The 19,483-nt window shown below is 43.8% G+C and overlaps 2 protein-coding genes and 1 long non-coding RNA gene across 5 annotated transcripts; 1 reads left to right on the forward strand and 2 right to left on the reverse strand.

Moving 5' to 3' along the window:
- Window positions 1-1,137: 1,137 nt before the first annotated feature.
- LOC130388053 (uncharacterized) lies at window positions 1,138-10,762 on the reverse strand. Of its 3 annotated transcripts, none has more exons than XR_008896371.1 (2): window positions 2,280-10,762; window positions 1,138-2,179 (listed from the first exon to the last, which is right to left on the reverse strand). XR_008896371.1 is itself a non-coding variant. In XM_056597377.1 (2 exons), exon 2 carries the CDS (start codon window positions 5,145-5,147, stop codon window positions 4,134-4,136), a length of 1,014 nt encoding a protein of 337 aa, XP_056453352.1. In that variant the 5' UTR covers window positions 5,148-6,715; window positions 7,451-10,762; the 3' UTR covers window positions 1,138-4,133. The 3 variants fall into 3 exon arrangements, 2 of the variants coding, with proteins under 2 accessions (XP_056453352.1, XP_056453351.1); XM_056597377.1 differs by having other exon boundaries at window positions 1,138-6,715; window positions 7,451-10,762; XM_056597376.1 differs by having other exon boundaries at window positions 1,138-7,086; window positions 7,451-10,762.
- LOC130388055 (uncharacterized) lies at window positions 10,526-11,669 on the forward strand. The gene is made up of 3 exons (XR_008896372.1): window positions 10,526-10,912; window positions 11,013-11,171; window positions 11,254-11,669. It is a non-coding gene; the product is annotated as an uncharacterized LOC130388055 (long non-coding RNA).
- Window positions 11,670-11,852: 183 nt separating this feature from the next.
- On the reverse strand, window positions 11,853-13,326 carry LOC130388054 (uncharacterized). The gene is made up of 2 exons (XM_056597378.1): window positions 12,265-13,326; window positions 11,853-12,166 (listed from the first exon to the last, which is right to left on the reverse strand). Exons 1-2 carry the CDS (start codon window positions 12,791-12,793, stop codon window positions 11,886-11,888), a joined length of 810 nt encoding a protein of 269 aa, XP_056453353.1. The 5' UTR covers window positions 12,794-13,326; the 3' UTR covers window positions 11,853-11,885.
- Window positions 13,327-19,483: the final 6,157 nt, after the last annotated feature.

The following is a 19,483-nucleotide window of genomic DNA, read 5'->3' on the forward strand; positions in this document are numbered from 1 at the left end:
TTCTGTCAGACATCCCACACAACACACACACAATACCAACCAACCTCTAGGCACCTATTCCAACCCCAATCATCCTTCCCCCACCCTCATTCCCTATCCAAACTCCCTCCCTCTCCCCAGACCCAACCCTAACCCTAACCTCTACTCCTTCCACACACCTAATCCTAACCCCCCTTTCCCTAACCCCTACCCCTTCCCTAACCCCAACCTAAACCCCTCCCCCTCTCCCAACCCCTACCCCCCCCCCCCCTCACCTAATCCTAACCTTCCCCCTAACCCTAACCTCTACCCCTTCCCTAACCCTAACCTCTACTCCTTCCACATACCTAATCCTAACCCACCCCCTTCCCCTAACCCAGGGATGGGCAACTTTCATGATAAAGAGGGCCACATTTTTTTATCATAACCATCGGAGGGCCACATGACTGCACACTTCAACTAAACGTGAGCTGAGAGAAGCTACATAATTTTGAATTTGGTAGATGATTTCCTGTATTCTGGTGCATTTTGGCGATGGCCACTACCTAAAAGATCGTCCAGAATCATAACCTATGTGCGGTATGTTAATTGAACCAACATACATTAATTTCATGTTTTCCATGCTCAAACAGCCACATGAATGGTCAGTATTTTTGTCAGTGCAAAGGGCTCACATACATCATCATTCAATGAAGTCAAAAAACTGGAAAACAGTGGCCCAACATTAAGTGCACACTCGATGAACTCAAACCCAACAAGCAGTTGTAGTAGTGGCGACTTAAGTGGATATCTTTAATGACTGATATCGCTTCTAAGCAAACTAGACGCATGGGTTTGCCTTTGAATTCTATGAATTCTTCTCATCTTTCTTGAACGAGTTTTCTGTAACTCGATCAATTATTATTATTATAATTTTTATTTTGCGGGTCGCGGGCCGCATGCCCGCGGGCCGCCAGTTGCCCAACCCCTTCCCTTATCCCAACCTAAACCCTTCCCCCTCTCCCAACCCCAACCTCTACCCCCTCCCCACACCTAATCCTAACCCTAACCTCTACCCCTTCCCTAACCCTAACCCTCCCCCTTCCCCTACCCTAACCCTAACCCCCTCCCCACACCTAATCCTAACCCTCCCCCTTCCCCTAACCCTAACCTCTCGCTCTGACGAAGCCTAACCGGCTGAAACGTTAGGAACGCTCTCTATTTCTGTGGATGTAAAGTCAGTTATTCTGGGGAACTGTTGTTTTAGCATCTTTGGAGTTTTTAACTTGGATGTACCTTATTTTAATTATTTTACTTTGCTTGTTTTAACTTACTTTTAAACAAAGTCTGTTTTTACTTGGTCAACCTGCATTTCGGAGCGATTAAACTTTATACTTTTTTAACACCTGTGGAAATTACCTCATTCCCTTTGGTTTTAATCGAATCTCCTTCAAATGCTTTTTTGGCTGGTGAGTACAGAGACATCTACGTGTTCAGCTTTTTTTATCTTTGGACTGTAATCAGTTTTTGGGATATTCTACAACCCCATCGGGCGGATCAACGACATCCTGTCTCCTAACCCAAGCACAGCCTACCTCCCAGCTAAAGACTACTCGACGGTCCCGATTGGGGAAATCAATTTTATTCTTGCTAAGCTAACCATGCCTCCTAGCTAAAAGACATTGCACCAGCTGACCGGTTATGATATTATTATTTTACATTCTTTGTTTATCTTATGATTATAACTGCATCTATTGTTTTAATCTCCATCTTTTACAAGCTATGGTTTTAATCTTATTCTAATTTAGTTGATTTTACATCTCTCTTTTATCTTTTCCTTCTTTTCTCTATGTTGGTTCTTTTTAAACTCCAACTCCCAAACCCCCTCCTCTTTTTGTAAAGTCCTAGGCCTTTTTTATTTTCATTCCATTTTAGCTTTTAACGAAATGGCTAATGATTTTAGAAATAGGTTTAGCCCATTGGGTAGGCCCACTCACCTTACAGACCCACAGAAACTCATAAAATTTACTCCGGTCGGGACGAGTCCTTCAACCGATCTAGACCCGAAATTAATCAAACATTATTTTCAAATATTACAATCAATTCACCATACAGAAATTCTAGAAGAATCTATTAGAACAGGTATCCCACCATTAGGGATGGCTAGGAAAGTGGCTCAACTTACAGCATTCATCAAACCGGCGGCACCTGACGATCTGGTCTTAAACCAAATCAAAGAGAACACAATGGAGTACATGATTATAAATGTAAAGACCTTAATACAACATTATACACATACTATAGCAAAGATCCGTACTAACCTGGGGCCATTTAACAATGAGGCCCTTGACAGAGCCCTTCGGTGGGCCCACCAGCGTTATGGCAGACGCCTTACTCCGTCTTCCATCTCCGCACTACGGCTGCTGCTGTCGGCCCCGGATCCGCCACCGCCTGCCACTCCGCTGCTCCTCTCGGACCTTGGGGCCTTTCCACCGCTTCCCAGACGACCACAGTCCACTATGGCACCTTTCAAGCATCGAAACACCTTAATGCTATCGTCCAGGCCACTAACTATTCCTTCCCTTCTTACCCTTCCAACTCTATGCCCTAACATAACCGGACGTTTTCCTACATCTGCCCCTCAAACACCGCGACCTACCCGCGTCCCGCTACCAGAACGCCCACAGCGCTTACCAGTGACCAGGCCACATCCTCCACCGGTCGTCCCACCGGTGCGGACCACCTCGGCAGTCATTGACCCTCCTTGCGTCGTGGAGACGAGCCTTGGATCTCCCACGCCGGACCCGGAGCCCCCAGTCACCATTCCCGCTTCCTCAGCCCCTAGACCCAACCGTCTCTCCCTCGCAAGTGCCGCGACCCGGAAGCGACTGTCTGTCGTCCTCCTCGCCGGCGCTGACCACTCCACCACCTGGTCAGACGGTGTTACCTTCCATGACAAGGAACAAGATAATCATCACTAAGAATGGCCCAATTCAGAACTCTGACTCACTCACAGGTTGCGTGGAGATTCACCCTTGCCCTCTCACGCCTCCTCTGACCACTCCTGCTGTTGTTGCCCTTGTCCCAGTGGGGAAAGGTCCGAGTCGCGGCGCCAAACCCCGACTTCTCCTTCCCTTTTCTCTTCCCCTATGCTCAGTGCTTCCTACCACCAGCCCTGCATACACCCCCCTACGAACCGCAAAGCCACTATGTGGTCCCTGCCTATTAGAAAACACATGATTATCACGGGCGATTCCAACTTGGCCCGCATCCCAAAAAGAAAAATGGACGACAACCAGATAGATAGCTGGGGGGGTTCTCTGGTTACTGACAAATATACCACAGAAAATTGGGTTTCTGAACATTGCATCTGATGAAGGACTATTTGAACCTCTGTGAAAATACATTTTCCCACCTTCGGCATGAAATCCCAAACATTATTAGGAGTTTCTTTGGCACTTAGATTGTTATAAATTCAACCCCGTAACAGGACAATTTGATTCCTGTATGAGTATAATTTAAAACATATTCAAACTAATTCTTCCAGTATCAAGGTAAATCACCTGTCCCTTGTGTAGAATGACTTTTTGTAAGTATATTTTATAATATCTAAATAATGATAATTTAACTTTCAAGTAGGATATGGCAACTTACTGTACAAGCGGTCTTCATAAATCCTGAAAATATACTTTAACATAAACATTAGATACGACTTTCCTATATTTTCTACTTGTCCTCCAAACTTTGCATACAGTTCAACAAACATTTATCTAATATTTGTCATTATTTTCCAAAAATATATGAAAATATATCAAGTAACAGGGTTGAACACACTGTAACAGAGTTGAACACACTGTAACAGGGTTGAATGAATGACACAACATTTAATCAAACTGAAATGGACTTTAATTAATTAATTAAAATGAACAGGAGAGAAACATAACATTAAGTATGTAATATTTTACATTGTTTGAAAATAATCTGTCCTATGAGAGGACAAAAATGAAGAATGACTGGGCTGAACGCTGTATCAGTTTAATCAGGAATCAGTTTGTAACATACTCACAGTTACGCTCTTAACAATAAATGTATTGTTAACATTCAAATAATTTTGCTTTTTTTTAATAAACATTACAATCACTATACAATTACAATTTTTATTAACATTTCATCCTTCAGTCAAGCAGTCTGTCCCAGATCTCTTTCTGAATGTGCATGTGACGTGAATCACGTCCTGTCACGGGCTGAGGAGGTGGGATGAGCTGAAGCACATCGTCAAATGCATACCACAGCACATCCTCTTGTACAGGCCAAAATAACCTGTTTTTGGTTCTTCCAGCATGGTGCATGCATTTGACTTGTACGTTCTTTTCATCTGTGGCAAGGATTATCCCCGGGTACAATGCCTTGTCGTAGGTGAGCACGCACCACTCCCCTATTACCCCAGGATCATCACAATTGATTGGTTTCTGCCCTTGGGACACAGTAGCTGGTGACACAGTAGCTGGGATTTTGCTGACAAAGCTGAAATGCTTTGTATTCCAGCATTCACATTCAAGCTTTCCATTGGTGGAGCACATGCAGCTGACATCTCGATATGTTATCTCCCCTCGAGCAAGAGTGATGACCTGATGGATGCGCATGGTTCCTGGGACTGGTGGAATGGTGGACGGCATCCTTTGCAGTGCCTGCTCAACAGCTTCATTTTCGATAAAATACAATTTGATTGAGGTGTCCGTCTCGGAGAGGGCCTTGAATAGCTCATAAGCATTGATGATGTCCCGGCCATGGCTGATGAGGTTGTCTGCTGATCTCTTTAAGGCAGCACCTACACCATCTGGTGCTCCTTTGCCGTGACTGGACTCGAAAAAATTCCAGGTCCCTCTCAGTCCTCTCTTGTCAAGCTCTGTACTGAAAAGAAAAAAAGTTTCCTTTTTCTCTGTACAGGGTCCATCACTAAACATGTGCACAACAGAAACCTCTGGATGTGTGGTCTGTACATAGTCCAGTACAGGTTTCAAATGTTCCCATATGGCTGCTGGACTCTTGTGCTTGGATGGTGAGATGGAGGTAAAGCAGGTTGGCTCTTGAGTTCCACCAACATAGATGACCCCTGTGTGCAGTGTGGCCTGTTGGTGTGATGATCCAAAGTGTACTGACTGAATTTCAGTACTGTACTTATATTGCATATTCTCGAAGAAAGTTGTCCAATCCCGGGTTGCTTTAAACTCACTTCATTTATTATAAAGTCGTCGGCATGTTTCGGCATGGTAAGTGAAGCTATACGGAGGGAATTCTAGGAATCGTGTAGAACACGTGTGAGAGATAATAACTCTGGCTACTATGGGCCACGGGCAGAGGCCCGTGACCCTTCGCGGGTGTCGCTGAAAATCTCTGGTCTCTTCACACTGGGTGCACAGGTAAGAGACCGTCAAGTGGGCGTGGCCTAGTGGGCGTGGCCGGGGTGCCGTACTGGCTTCGGCTTCTTCGTATATATAAAAGCACTGCTATCTGTGGCTGGAGCAGCCTCCAATAAGGTCTTGCTCCCCTTGTGGCTATGTATAGTAATTACGGCTTATATGTTTGGTCCATCTTCATTGGGTCTATGTGTGGGTAGCTTAGATTCTTAAAATACGTAACACTTACAAGAAAAGTTCTCAGAGAAGTCAATGTGGATAAGGCATTCATCATTGGCCATGCAGCTGCGCAGTCCACGGTAATAGGCATACTGTTGCCTGATATTGAAGAGATGCCTCTTGAACTTAGTGAGGTGTGTATGGAACCTCTCTACAAGCTCCTCTTGACTGCTCTCAATGGTTTGTTTTACTGTTATTTTTGCGACCGAGCTCTCATCATTTGATTTTGCTTTGTCTTCTGTGGCCCACTGCATATAGGTCACCTTCTGTGCACCATCATACGAGTTTGAGAGGGTAACATTTCTGCTCTTGCAGTCTTCACATTCTCCATACATGCAGGTCTTGCTGCCAATGTCACAGCAGACAAGTTCTGTGAGGCTCTCTAAATTTGAAGTTCCAATAACTTTAGGCTGACAAAGCTTGTCAGCCAGAAAGTCTAGGTTTTCATGTAACCTGCACTGGCATGTGTCACGGTCTGAAAGGGAGGGGTGGACAACCCAAAAGGGTCGCAGCCGTTAAAATGAGGCATAGGAAATGTGGCTGGTGTTGTTTTCTGCCAGAAACTTCCTGTGGAGGTTTTTCATCGTGTCTACAAGGAATCGTTTTTGCATTTTCATTTTTTTCTTTGTTATTGTTTGCTTTTTCCCTGTCGTCATCCGACTTGCATCATCTCTTGAGAAGAATGCCCTCACCTTGCTCACCAGAGATTTATCAGTGTACCTGCTTTTCTCTCACTCAAGGTTATGCGTTTCTTTGAGAAGCCTAGTGCGGTCTCAGACCACCTCTGCAGCCTGTATTTTTTAACAATCTTCCCAACAACAACTTCAGAAACCGTTTTCTTTCCTTGTTCCTTTCGCGCATTCTTGTATTTCCACCTAATATCCGAAATTAAGGCTTTGTGGTGCAGTAAAGTTCTCCTCACCTTGCTGTTCACAGTACAATTCCTCAGCAACTGACAGACTTTGCACCTGGGAGAGTCTTTATTCTTGGTTGCTCGCTGGAGTCTTTTCTTGTATTTTTCTTTCTGCTTCTTCTGATGTTTGAGTTTCCTTTTTAGTTCTTCGTTTTCTTTGCGCAGTTTGTCTCTTGTTTTTCTGGATGCTTTCTTGCCTGCTGAATGACTAAGATGAAACACATGGAAAGGGGATCGTTAGTTTTACATTAGTAGTGACATAGCAATTAGATACACTAGGACATTAGGGTGCAATAATTGACCACCATGGCTTTCTATGTGTATGTATGTGTTGTCCGTCTGTCTGTCTGTATGTCAATATTACATGAAGTATGTAGTCTACCCCTTGACTTTATACAACCCACCACTCTCCACTCTTTGACCTCTCTCACTCAGGTCACTGATTGCTTTCTTTTTCCCTGCGTCTGTATCTCTTTTCCATCTCTCTCTCTCTTTCCTTAGGTAGTCTTCCCTTCTCTCTGAAACGGCGTTTCTTCTCGCCCTGTATTCCCTTTGCCTCTCAGCATTTGATTTAGCCATCTGAAAGTAATGAACATGAATTAACAGATATAGGCTGGCTGGCTGGCCTAAGAACAGTCCAACCTTCAACCCTGTAACAATGATTCAACCCCGTAACAGTGTTTTTTGTTACGGGGTTGAATGTTACGGGGTTGAAGATTTTAGCTTAATGTAGCCACAAGTCCACATTAGCTAGAGGTTATGGAGCAGCTATGGCATGAGGGAAACAAAAAATAATATATTTTCCCAAGACAATTGTTTGCTTTCCCCCAAATAATAGTATATATCAGTTATGCATGTAACAGTGCTGAAAGGTTGAGCTTGACGATGTCAGTCTGATGATAAAAACGATCAAATATAGGTAAGAAAGCATGCACACACTTACCTCTCTTTACGTTGTGAGCGGGAAAAGACTTGTGTGATGTCACTTCCTGGGTGCTTCGGAAGTTGGACTGAACCATTATTTAAAAAAGGGGGGGGATTGGTATGCTGTTACGGGGTTGAACAAAACTAGGGGACATGATTAAATAGTGCAAATTTATAAATAATTCATGTATTTTTCTCATATTTCTTTTGTTTAGGTTAAAGTAGACCGGCAAATGATTATATTAGCAGAAAAATCTTGCTGTTGCTGGCTATTTTTATTTGTTTTACATTCAATGAAAAAGTAACTTTGGTTAGTGGGGACATGCTCATTTGGCTGACCACGATACTTCAGCAACCCATAATGTTTTTCAAAACATAATTTAAAAAATATGTTTGTTTTACAATGCAAAGACACATGGATCTTTCCATATCTTGTTTCAAAATGCATTTTGTGGTTTATTTTGTGTTTAAATCTTTGACGTAAACCTGTGGAACACAAAAGGCACCGGATTCGGAGAATCACCCAGCTCATCTTAATGTCTATCGGCATAAACAACTTCCTTAGACAACAGACAGCTATCACAATAATTAAGGACACCCGACGTTTAATTAGGACGGCCAGAGAAACATTCCCCCAGGCTCGCATTGCAATTCCCCTCATAACTGTATCTATCAGGCTATCCGCCACCCAACTCCGTTGTGTCAAGTCTTTTAATGACTTTGTGAGGGAGAATATCGAGGACGTTGACTCACGTGCTGGTTATCTCAACACACTGTCGACGCTTAAATTCCAGACTGTCCATGACAATATTCATTGGACTCCAGAGACAGCAAAGTCTATGCTGGACGACTGGCTAAGCCAGCTGGATTTATAGCCAGACCACCAGGCGCAGCGCCGTCCCCTCCGTCCTCAATATCTTTTATGTATTTTGGGGAGAAGGTAAAATAATCTCGCCCGAGGGAGATCCGGGCCGTATAGGTAGTGTGCCTGTTTTGCGCTGATGAGATGCTTTTTCCTCATCTGGTCAATTAAAAGCCTAACCATTGTCTGAGTCTCAAGGTACATAGGATCCGTGAGAGGGCGATAGTAGACCGGGTCATTAAGTTGACGTGTCGCCTCCAGAATGTAATTAGTACGATCCTGTATTACAATTTGCAAAATACATAAAACCCCAGAGAATTGGACTGTTCCATTCGTGGTTGCTCCAGGACGCCCCATAGTTAGCAACTGTGGCTCCGAATCATACCACCTGGCGGAGTTCATAGACTTTTACATTAACCCCCTATCCCACACTCACCCGAGCTACCTTAAGGACACATACACCTTGGTCAACAAGTTGAAGAATCTCACCGTCCCTGATAACACGTTTATCTTTTCAATCGACGTTGACTCCTTGTACACGAACATCGACACTGTCCTGGGCCACGAGGCTGTGAAGAAAGCATTGTCTTCCGTCACCGGATTCATCTCGTCCCGACACATTTATTTTAAAGTTTTTAGAAATTACCCTTACCCGCAACAACTTTTTATTTGATAAATACTTATTTTTACAAATATGCGGCTGCGCAATGGGAAGGAAATATTCACCGGCTTACGCGGACATCTATCTGGCAGACTGGGAGGAATCTGCATTCCTTAAATGCCCGTCACGCCCCCTAGTCTATTTCCGTTACTTAGACGATATCTTTGGCCTCTGGGACAAATCAGAAACGGAATTTAACCATTTTATACAGATCCTTAACTCACACCACCCCCGTATCAAACTTAAACACACTCTCCATCTCCAGCAGGTCCCCTTCCTAGACAGTCGTTTTCTTCACCGACACGAAGGATGGACACAAAACATTAGCAACCAAGGTTTATTTTAAAGACACTGACAGACATTCCTTAGTATTTAACACCAGCTACCATCCCCGGCATACTTTCAGCTCCATCATCAAGTCCCAACTAATCAGTTTCCACTGCATCTGTTCTCTACCCCCTCACGTAGAGGAGGCCACCAGGACCCTTTTCAAGGCCCTTAGACCCCGCGGCTATTCCAAACGTTTTCTTCTGACTATTAAAGGGGAAGTGACCGCCCTCTTCCAGCCAGACCGGCCCGTTCTCCCTGAAAAAAAAGAACACAGAGCAAAATTTAATTCCATTAATTACTACATTCTCGCGACAACTAGGCCCCCTCAAGCAAGCTATTAAGCAACTTTTTAATTCTGCCATACCTCAAACTGCCCCACTCGCTTCTTTTAAAATACTAATGTCCTACCGCCGTAATAAAAACCTACAGGACATTTTAGTCCATACGGCACTTAACAAGGAAATACGCACAACCTTTGACCCCTATTTCTCTAACCTGAAGTATATCTATAACTCTCGAGCCGGTGTCCCCATCTCGCAGACCTTCACACTACTCTCCTGCAACGTCGTCTACGCCATCCAGTGCAGACCATGCAGGAGTATCTATGTGGGCGAAACAGGAGCTACCATTAAACAGAGGCTATGCCTGCATATTTACCACATTCAGAAAGGAACAAACAATAAACGGCTATATACTCACTTCATCTCCCATCATATCAATAAGTTGTCATTGTCAGGTCTGGGGCCGGTTGCACCAACTGGGCGTAAGCCTGGTCGTAACTACGCCTGGTCGTAACTTGGCGTTCTAAGTCCAACCTAACCGTTACGCCGGTTGCACCAACTGGGCTTAGCGTTCTTTTCACTAAGACCAAGGCGTAAATCCTACGCCTGGTCAGGGGGAGGCGTAGAGTCGAAATTTCTGCCGTTTCCATAGCAATTACAATAATAAAAAAAACGTTACAATCAATCCATCCAGCGCTAATATGGCACGTATTATCCATAGGGTGTACAACGAGCGGGCATTTAGACGGGAAAGGGTAATTAGGGACAGAAGCAATCCATTGGACATTTATAATGACGAGGAGCTGATTGAGAGGTTTCGATTCTGTAGGAGAGATCTGTTTGAATTAATAGAAGAGCTGTCACCGGATTTACAGTTCGTGTCGGACCGCAATGCAGCGCTACCACCGTCCTTGCAACTGCTGATTGTGCTTCGTTTTTTCGCAAACGGGGCTTTTCAGAACACTGTAAGCGACATGGTGAGGGTCCATAGATCGACCGCCTGTCGGGTAATCCGGAGGGTTTCCCTGGCTTTGAGCCGCCGCATCGCTCGTTACGTCCACCTCACGAACGAGGAAGAGGCGGCGGCGATGAAGGAACGGTTCCGCCAGGCGTCCGGTATGCCTGGGATCGTGGGCTGCATAGACGGGACACATGTGCAGATCCAGGCCCCACATGAGAACGAGTATTTGTACGTTAATCGAAAAAAGGTTACCATTCGATTAACGTACAAATAGCTTGTGACGCAAATTATAACATCATTAATTTGGTGGCGAGATGGCCTGGATCCACCCACGATTCCCGCATCCTCCGGGAGAGTGCGTTATTGCAGGACTTCGAGGAAGGAAGGTAGGCTATAGCCTAGTGTTTTTCTAATCAGCTACACTGAAACAATTTGAGCTTCACTTTAAGTAATGAACAGCAACCTAATTAAAGTATATTTTCATAGGTGCAACGGGCTGCTCCTCGGGGACAGTGGATACCCGCTGAAACGGTGGCTGATGACCCCGCTAATTGCTCCAACAACTGACCAAGAACGGAGGTATAACACCATACACTCCGCAACTAGGTCAGTTGTTGAGAGATGTATCGGGGTTCTCAAACGCAGGTAAACCATAAGTAATATGCATCCCTTAAAAATACATAAAAAAATATCTAGATATAGATGTAATTTTTCTTATTTTGTTTAGGTTTCACTGTCTTCATGGGGAGATGCGGATGCACCCAGAACGGGTCTGCACTGTAATAGCAGCGTGCACAGTTCTGCACAACATTTGCATCGCCAAAAGAATCCCTCTCCCCAGACACCATCAGCCACCGGCAGTCCCCGAGGAAGATGTGCGTCAAGCCACTCGGCCTGAGGACATCGCTGGCCGATTAGTCCGTGCTCAGCTCATTAATCAGTTGTAAATATTGTTTTAATTATGTATATATGTTTTTTATAGGCCGACACGAACTGTAAATCCGGTGACAGCTCTTCTATTTATTCGAACATATCTCTCCTACAGAATCGAAACACCTCAATTAGCTCCTTGTCATTTGATGATGTTCACTGCATTGCTTCTGTCAAAAATAACCATTCCCGTCTAAATGCCTGCTCGTTGTATTTTATTGTTATGCATTAAAAAAAAATTGATGAATGAAAGAATGATTGGAAGGAATATTTATTTGAACAGTAAATCTTAATTTGAACAGTAAAAAGTAAAACATTAAAACACAGAAATATAATATAATAAATATAATAATATAATAAATAAATATAATAAATATAATCAAAAATTATCCTAACTCTAAAATATATATTTACATTATACAGGGATGGTCACGGTTGGTCTTCAAAAATAATTGTTTTTTTAATTTGTTGCTGGAGCAAATGAATTTGGAGCCGTAATTTAATTTGTTCTAATTCAATTTTTTTGGTCTCTGCCTCTAATTTAATGGTCTCCTTCTCCACCCGGACAATTTCCTTCTCCATGAGGACCTGTTGAAGGTCCTCACTTCTCCTCCGCTTCGTTGCCGGGGGTGGGGATGGACAGGAAGGGGTTGCCACTGCTGGTTCTATCGGTGGTGGTGGTGTTGAGCTGGTAGTGGCACTTTCCAAGTCTGAAACAAAATGTGAATTTATTAATTCTGGGCAATAAGCGCTAGTCCTGCTTATTAAACTAACAAACCATCCTCAATAAATATGCTAGGCTACATACCTTCTTCCAACTGCTCCGGCGGTTGAGGACATCCGCTGTCCACCCCGTCCAACCCGACGAAGGCTGGTGAATCCTCCCCGAAAATAGCGACGATAATGTCACTATAGGGTGATGTTTTCGGGGGAGGACCACCGCCAGTGGGATGGTGCTTTAGAGAAGAGACGTCCTTCTTGGCCCGGGACAGGAGGTCTTTCCATTTCTTTTTGATGTCACCATCCGTCCGATGACAGCCTGAGTCTGAACAGCTGTTCAGACTCTCCATTATAAATCTCCATGTCTCTTGCTTTGTTTTGTTTGTTACGACATTGGACTGCTTGGCAGTCAGTGCCGTCTTATTCTCACTGTATAATTCTATTAATTTTCTAATTTCAACGTCGGTGAAGTTAACTTTTCTCTTTCTGTTTTCCTCCATCATGTCGGTTTGTCGGATTTGTCGGATGTTGGTAAAATAGTAAACAGCTGTTGTCACGAGGTATCCTAGCAACGCGGTGATATGCGCATCACATGGAACATTCACATGGCCGCGCATGGCTAAGACCGGGCGTAGTTGAGACCAGTCGTAAGTCCCGTTGGTGCAACCGGCGTTAGTTCCATTCTAACGCCAGGTCGTAACTAAGACCTACTTAGCAGTTACGACCAGGCTTAGTTACGCCCAGTTGGTGCAACCGGCCCCTGGAGACCAATGCCGGTTGGTCCCTGGTCCAGAAGAGAGCTGCCGAGAGAAGGTGGATCTATAGGCTGTCCGCCACAGCCCCTTTTGGCCTTAATGACGATCCGTCTTGCCCCTCCATTCGTCCCGGTCCTCACCATAACCTCCCCAGCATCCTTCCTAAAACATAGCCATTCTTATTCCTTACCCTAACCCTAACCACTCTCCCATATTTTATTCCTTTCATGTATTTTATTTCATTTCTTTTATTTAGATTTTATGGTAGCAAAAGTTCTCTAACGTATTTTAAATTGCTTGTGCCCGTGCCCTCCTCTCCTCATGTTACATAGTAGTAGTGCATGGGAGACTACATGTCAGTCCCATGTACTACTGCATGTAACATGAGGGAGCGCCCTAACCCAAACCTAACCCTCCCCCTTCCCCCAACCCCTCCCTAACCCTAACCTCAACCCCCTCCACACACCTAACCCTAACCCTTCCCCTAACCCTAACCTCTACCCCTTCCCTAACCCTTCCCCTAACCCCTCCCTAACCCTAACCTCAACCCCCTCCACACACCTAACCCTAACACACAGATTCCCCTCACTATCATCCTACCCTTCTTCACCACCTTCTCCCACAGAACCCTCTCCATACATCGCAGCATCAAATCCCACTTCACCACCACACAGCAACAACACACACCACTTCAACCATACAAAATCATTTCCGCATACAGGAAAAACAAAAATCTAAAGGATCTCCTGGTCACCTCCACCTTCTCCCGCAAACCCACACAAGCACCACCGTCTATAACACACTATTTCAAACCACACAAATCCATCACAAACCCACATAGCCACACCACTCTACCCATTCTTCACCCCCCATGTATTGATTCCCCCAACACGGTTTACATAATAACATGTACACACTGCCACAAACACTACATCGGGGAAACAAAACACACTATGGTCTTCCGCCTAAGACAACACCTCCGCAATATCAAACTCCAGCACCTACAAACCACACTGGTCAAACATTTTGCAGAACACTGTCACTCACCTCACCATCACCGGTTTACAGTCCGACCCCAGATGGACCACCCCACAACGCAGACGCATAGAGCACCAATGGATCACCCGTCTACATACACTTGCACCCACAGGTCTGAATGAGAAACTGTGAACCACAGCATACATTCACCACAACCAGCATACACACATCTCCTATTACCCTGCGTTCACACCAAAAGATGCAAAAAGTTGACGCGCGGCACGATCCCATTCAAAGTGAATGTAGAGACACGTTGCTGCTTTGCTGCCGCAGCAGTTGCTGCCGAGAAAACCGGCAGCAAAATTTAATTTGCGGCGCGTCAAAATCTGATTTGCAGCGCGTCAAAATCTGATTTGCAGCGCGGCATGCCTGTGCCCGGCAGGCATGCCGGGCACGGGCGGCGGGCGCGTTCACGTATTTTGCGGCGCGTCAAATGCTGCTCGAGTTGAAATATTTCAACTTTTCGGCAGCAAACGCGTGATGACAGCCAATCAGCGTTCAACAGCGTTGCCACTGAGTGACATGCCGTAACAGCCAATCAGTGTTACTCCCTTGGAGTGACCTAGAGTTCACTACCGCTACATTTATTTAGTAACTCGAAAAACCCCACAAATCAGCATTCTGTAGTGTAGTTGTGTTTACAGTTAAACTAAACTATAGTAGTATGTGCATGTATAAGTATGCTAAAGGGCTAGCATAACAACCCCAAACAAAAACCAGTTGGGTGCCAGGCAGCACCAGCCTTCCGGGCTCCGAATGGTCTCATGAACCCATAAACGACGGGCATTCCGACGTCTCTCCCTCTTCCACAACAGGTAAAGACATGCAATGCTCGTAATGTCGGTTGTGAATGAATTCAAAAGCACCGCGAAACTTCCCGCGCTGCAAAACTGCGGCGCAGCAAAACATTTGCAGCGTGTCAAAACCTTTGCTGCGCCGCAAAACTTTTGCTGCGCCGCAAAACCTCGGCGTCAACGCGTTCGGGCAGCAAATGCATCTTTTGGTGTGAACGCAGGGTTACACATTTACTACACCCACTTACACACCTGTTTTATACACATCCATCATTTACCATCCATTACACTCCCAGCACTAAGTATCCAACATCCACCTCACAGATCCATCATACACCCACTACACATTTATCATTCATAATACACTTGTTACACATTCATTACATGTCTACTACAACCACCACGAACACTCCCAAACTATCACACACCCACACTACAATCACCACCATTACACATTTATTACATATCCCTCCTTCACACTACATCCATTTACCTCTTATACCTTCTACGCTTTTCATCCATCATCTGCACACATCTTACATAAGTTACACCTATTACACCTTCATCATTCACAATACACCTATTACACATTCATCACCTATTACATATGCATTACACCCACTCCTCATCCACTACACACACAATCAACAAATACATATTTATTTACATCCACTCTACACATACAACCACCAGGTGCCCCCTCTCACACGATCATCCCACACTTATTCACATTCACCACACATTTCATCCACACCTAGACCACACGGTACAATAGGCCAGCTGCAACTGCGACCCCACAGTCCTCCCGAACAATTACCCTTTCACCTAACCTTCTGAAACAATCTGGGGTCCTAATAAAACAAAATACAGAAAACCATTCTATCTGTAAAAAGTAGAGCTGTCAAGCGATTAAAATATTTAATCGTGATTAATCGCATTAATGTCATAGTTAACTATGATTAATCGCGATTAATCACAAATTATTTTCTATGCTATATATCCCTTGATTTTTTTGTCCCATAATTCTTCTCATTTTAATTCTCTTAGCAACATGGTGAAGTGCAACGGCTTGCCTTGGGCAAATGATTTTTTATTGATAACAACATTGGCATATACTGATCAAAACAGGACGATACAAAAAAAAGAGCCATTAAACGACTGCTTTGAACAAATGTCATTTGAACATAGGAGTCAGGCTACTGCTTCTTTTTTTGAGCCAAAGAAAAAAAAAAATATATATATATTTTTTTAAATAAAATAATTGCGTTAATCGCGCGATAAAAAAAATTAACGCCGTTAAATTTGGTTTGCGTTAACGGCGTTAATAACGCGTTTAACTGACAGCTCTAGTAAAAAGCCCAACCGGAATGAAACAAACATCTTTTTTTTGGGTCAAAAATGCATGTGGACATCTAGACCATGAATGACAAGCGCCGGCACGTACCTTGCCTTAGATCTCTATCTAAACCGCGGAAGTCGGCGGACCACCCGGGGAGATCTATGGGAAACGAAACTACACCTAACCCTGCCAGAGCCTTCGGACAAACTGGTCTTTTTTGAGCCTTAGTTGCATTTTTACTAGGGGTGTGAATCTTTGGCTTCAGACAATTCGATTCGATTAACGATTCAGTAGTTGGCGATTCGATTGAAGGATTTTTATTTTTTTTTGGACGATTCGATTCGATTCTGTAAACCGCGATTCGATTCCGTAACTTTGAACCAAAATTCTATATCCGTGAAATAAACATGCAATAATGTGACACCCTGTCATGGGTAGATGTGTTGGAGCGTCTTGAACTAGGTGGAAAATCACTCAGGAGCCGACGAGAAGTTTGGAAAAAGATGGGATCTTTTATTTTCCCAATTTAAGGCCCATAAGGCAATAAAAATAAAACGAAAATCAACAAGAATAATATTTTTCACTAAACAAACTGAATGGGCTTGAGTGTCACAAAAACATCAATTCGAACTTAAGCATACTGGACCTTTATATTATTGCTAGATTTTGGCATAGCCAAAATATACAAAAACTGCAATAAACATAATTACAAAAACTGGGGGTCACTTCCGGTTTACCCGGAAGTTATGACGTTAATTTAAACCCTGTTGACGCGGCACACATTCCCTAATACAAAGTCTAGACGAGACGCTGATAAGACGAACATTTACGCTGTGTTAACATGCAACTTTTAAACTAAATAAACAAACCTGGAATTTGACAACGACATACAGTGGGGCAAAAAAGTATTTAGTCAGCAACCAATTGTGCAAGTTCTCCCACTTCAAAAGATGAGAGGCCTGTAATTTTTTTTTTCTTCCATAGGTATACCTCAGCTATGAGACAAAATGAAAAAAAAAAATCCAGAAAATCACATTGTCAGATTTTTTTAAGAATTTATTTGCAAATTATGGGGGAAAATAAGTATTTGGTCAATAACAAAAGGTCATCTCAATACTTTGTTACATGCCCTTTGTTGGCAATGACAGAGGTCAAACGTTTTCTGTAAGTCTTTACAAGGTTTTCACACACTGCTGCTGCTGGTATTTTGGCCCATTCCTCCATGCAGATCTCCTCCTTCGCTGGGCAACACGGACTTTCAACTCCCTCCAAAGATTTTCTATGGGGTTGAGATCTGGAGACTGGCTAGGCCACTCCAGGACCTTGAAATGCTTCTTACGAAGCCACTCCTTCGTTGCCCTGGCGGCGTGTTTGGGGTCATTGACATGCTGAAAGACCCAGCCACGTTTCATCTTCAGTGCCCTTGCTGATGGAAGGAGGTTTTCACTCAAAATCTCACGATACATGGCCCCATTCATTCTTTCCGTCACACGGATCAGACGTCCTGGTCCCTTGGCAGCATAACAGCCCCAAAGCATGATGTTTCCACCCCCATGCTTCACTGTAGGTATGGTGTTCTTTGGATGCAACTCAGCATTCTTTCTCCTCCAAACACGACGAGTTGAGTTTTTACCAAAAAGTTATATTTTGGTTTCATCTGACCATATGACATTCTCCCAATCCTGTTCTGGATCATCCAAATGCTCTCTAGCAAACTTCAAACGGGCCCGGACATGCACTGGCTTTAGCAGGGGGACACGTCTGGCACTGCAGGATTTGAGTCCCTGGCGGCGTAGTGTGTTAGTGATGGTAGCCTTTGTTACTTTGGTCCCAGCTCTCTGGAGGTCATTCACTAGGTCCCCCCGTGTGGTTCTGGGATTTTTGTTCACCGTTCTTGTGATCATTTTGACCCCACGGGGTGAGATCTTGCGTGGAGCCCCAGATCGAGGGAGATTATCAGTGGTCTTGTATGTCTTCCATTTCCTAATAATTGCTCCCACAGTTGATTTCTTCACACCAAGCTGCTTACCTATTGCAGATTCAGACTTCCCAGCCTGGTGCAGGTCTACAATTGTGTTTCTGGTGTCCTTTGACAGCTCTTTGGTCTTGGCCATAGTGGAGTTTGGAGTGTGACTGTTTGAGGTTGTGGACAGGTCACAGGTGTCTTTTATACTGATAAGGTGTTCAAACAGCTGCCATTAATACAGGTAACGAGTGGAGAACAGAGGAGCCTCTTAAAGAAGAAGTTACAGGTCTGTGACAGCCAGAAATCTTGCTGGTTTGTAGGTGACCAAATACTTATTTTCCACCATAATTTGCAAATAAATTCTTAAAAAAATCAGACAATGTGAATTTCTGGATTATTTTTTTCATTTTGTCTCTCATAGCTGAGGTATACCTATGAAAAAAATTAAATTACAGGCCTCTCTCATCTTTTTAAGTGGGAGAACTTGCACAATTGGTGGCTGACTAAATACTTTTTTGCCCCACTGTACTTGTTTGAATGGTTATTGCAACAGAACAGGTGACGTTAATCGTAAATGGTATTAAACGGAACGTTGTAATGATGGTACTTGCAAGATTGTATTAAACTGCCGTAGCGCGCATGATAAATGACATGGTTGATAAATGATTTTAAAACAGTAGGAAGGTAACGGAATACATAGTCAAACGAGACAAACACACACAGGCAACATTGACGGAAGCTATGCGCCCCGTCACACACCCCTTGTCAATTTTACCATTATTCTTTGCAAAGCCAAAATGCTTCCACACTTTGGATTTCAAGTTTGCTGGTGCATTAACAATCTCGCTGCCGCTCTCTGCCATGTTTGAAATGCACCAGTAGAGGGTGAGGGAGAAAAAAAACTCTAGTGGGACTTCCTTGCAAGCTGACTAGCTGATGACAGAGTTACGGATTACCGAGCTGCGCTTCACAAAATAAACGTGTAAACTAAGTCTTAAAACATTAATCATAATCGATTCATACGATTTAAAGCATTTAATTTTATATCGATAATTGGTGAAGCCAAAGCGATTCATTCTATTATTTATTTTAGCAGATCGATTTAGTTGAATCGGTAAGACTGACAATCGATTCATCGATGCATCACATGAATCGTTACACCCCTAATTTTGACCCTATAAATTTTTACAATTTAATCTTTTTGAATCGTCCAATTCTACGAATGAAAAAACAACATTTAATGGAACATCAATCTCTCTCTCTCTCTCTCTCTCTCTCTCGTCCTTCACCATCATACCACCACTCTGCCCTTTGCCGGGTTTGAGAAGGTGAATAGGAGTCAGAAAACGCCTAGATCGGCGGGGTAGGATGTCGTGGTAGCCACCGCACACCTACTTACTTCTGACATCTCTCTC

The sequence above is a fragment of the Gadus chalcogrammus genome, chromosome 8, assembly GCF_026213295.1.
Source record: "Gadus chalcogrammus isolate NIFS_2021 chromosome 8, NIFS_Gcha_1.0, whole genome shotgun sequence".
NCBI lineage: Eukaryota > Metazoa > Chordata > Actinopteri > Gadiformes > Gadidae > Gadus > Gadus chalcogrammus.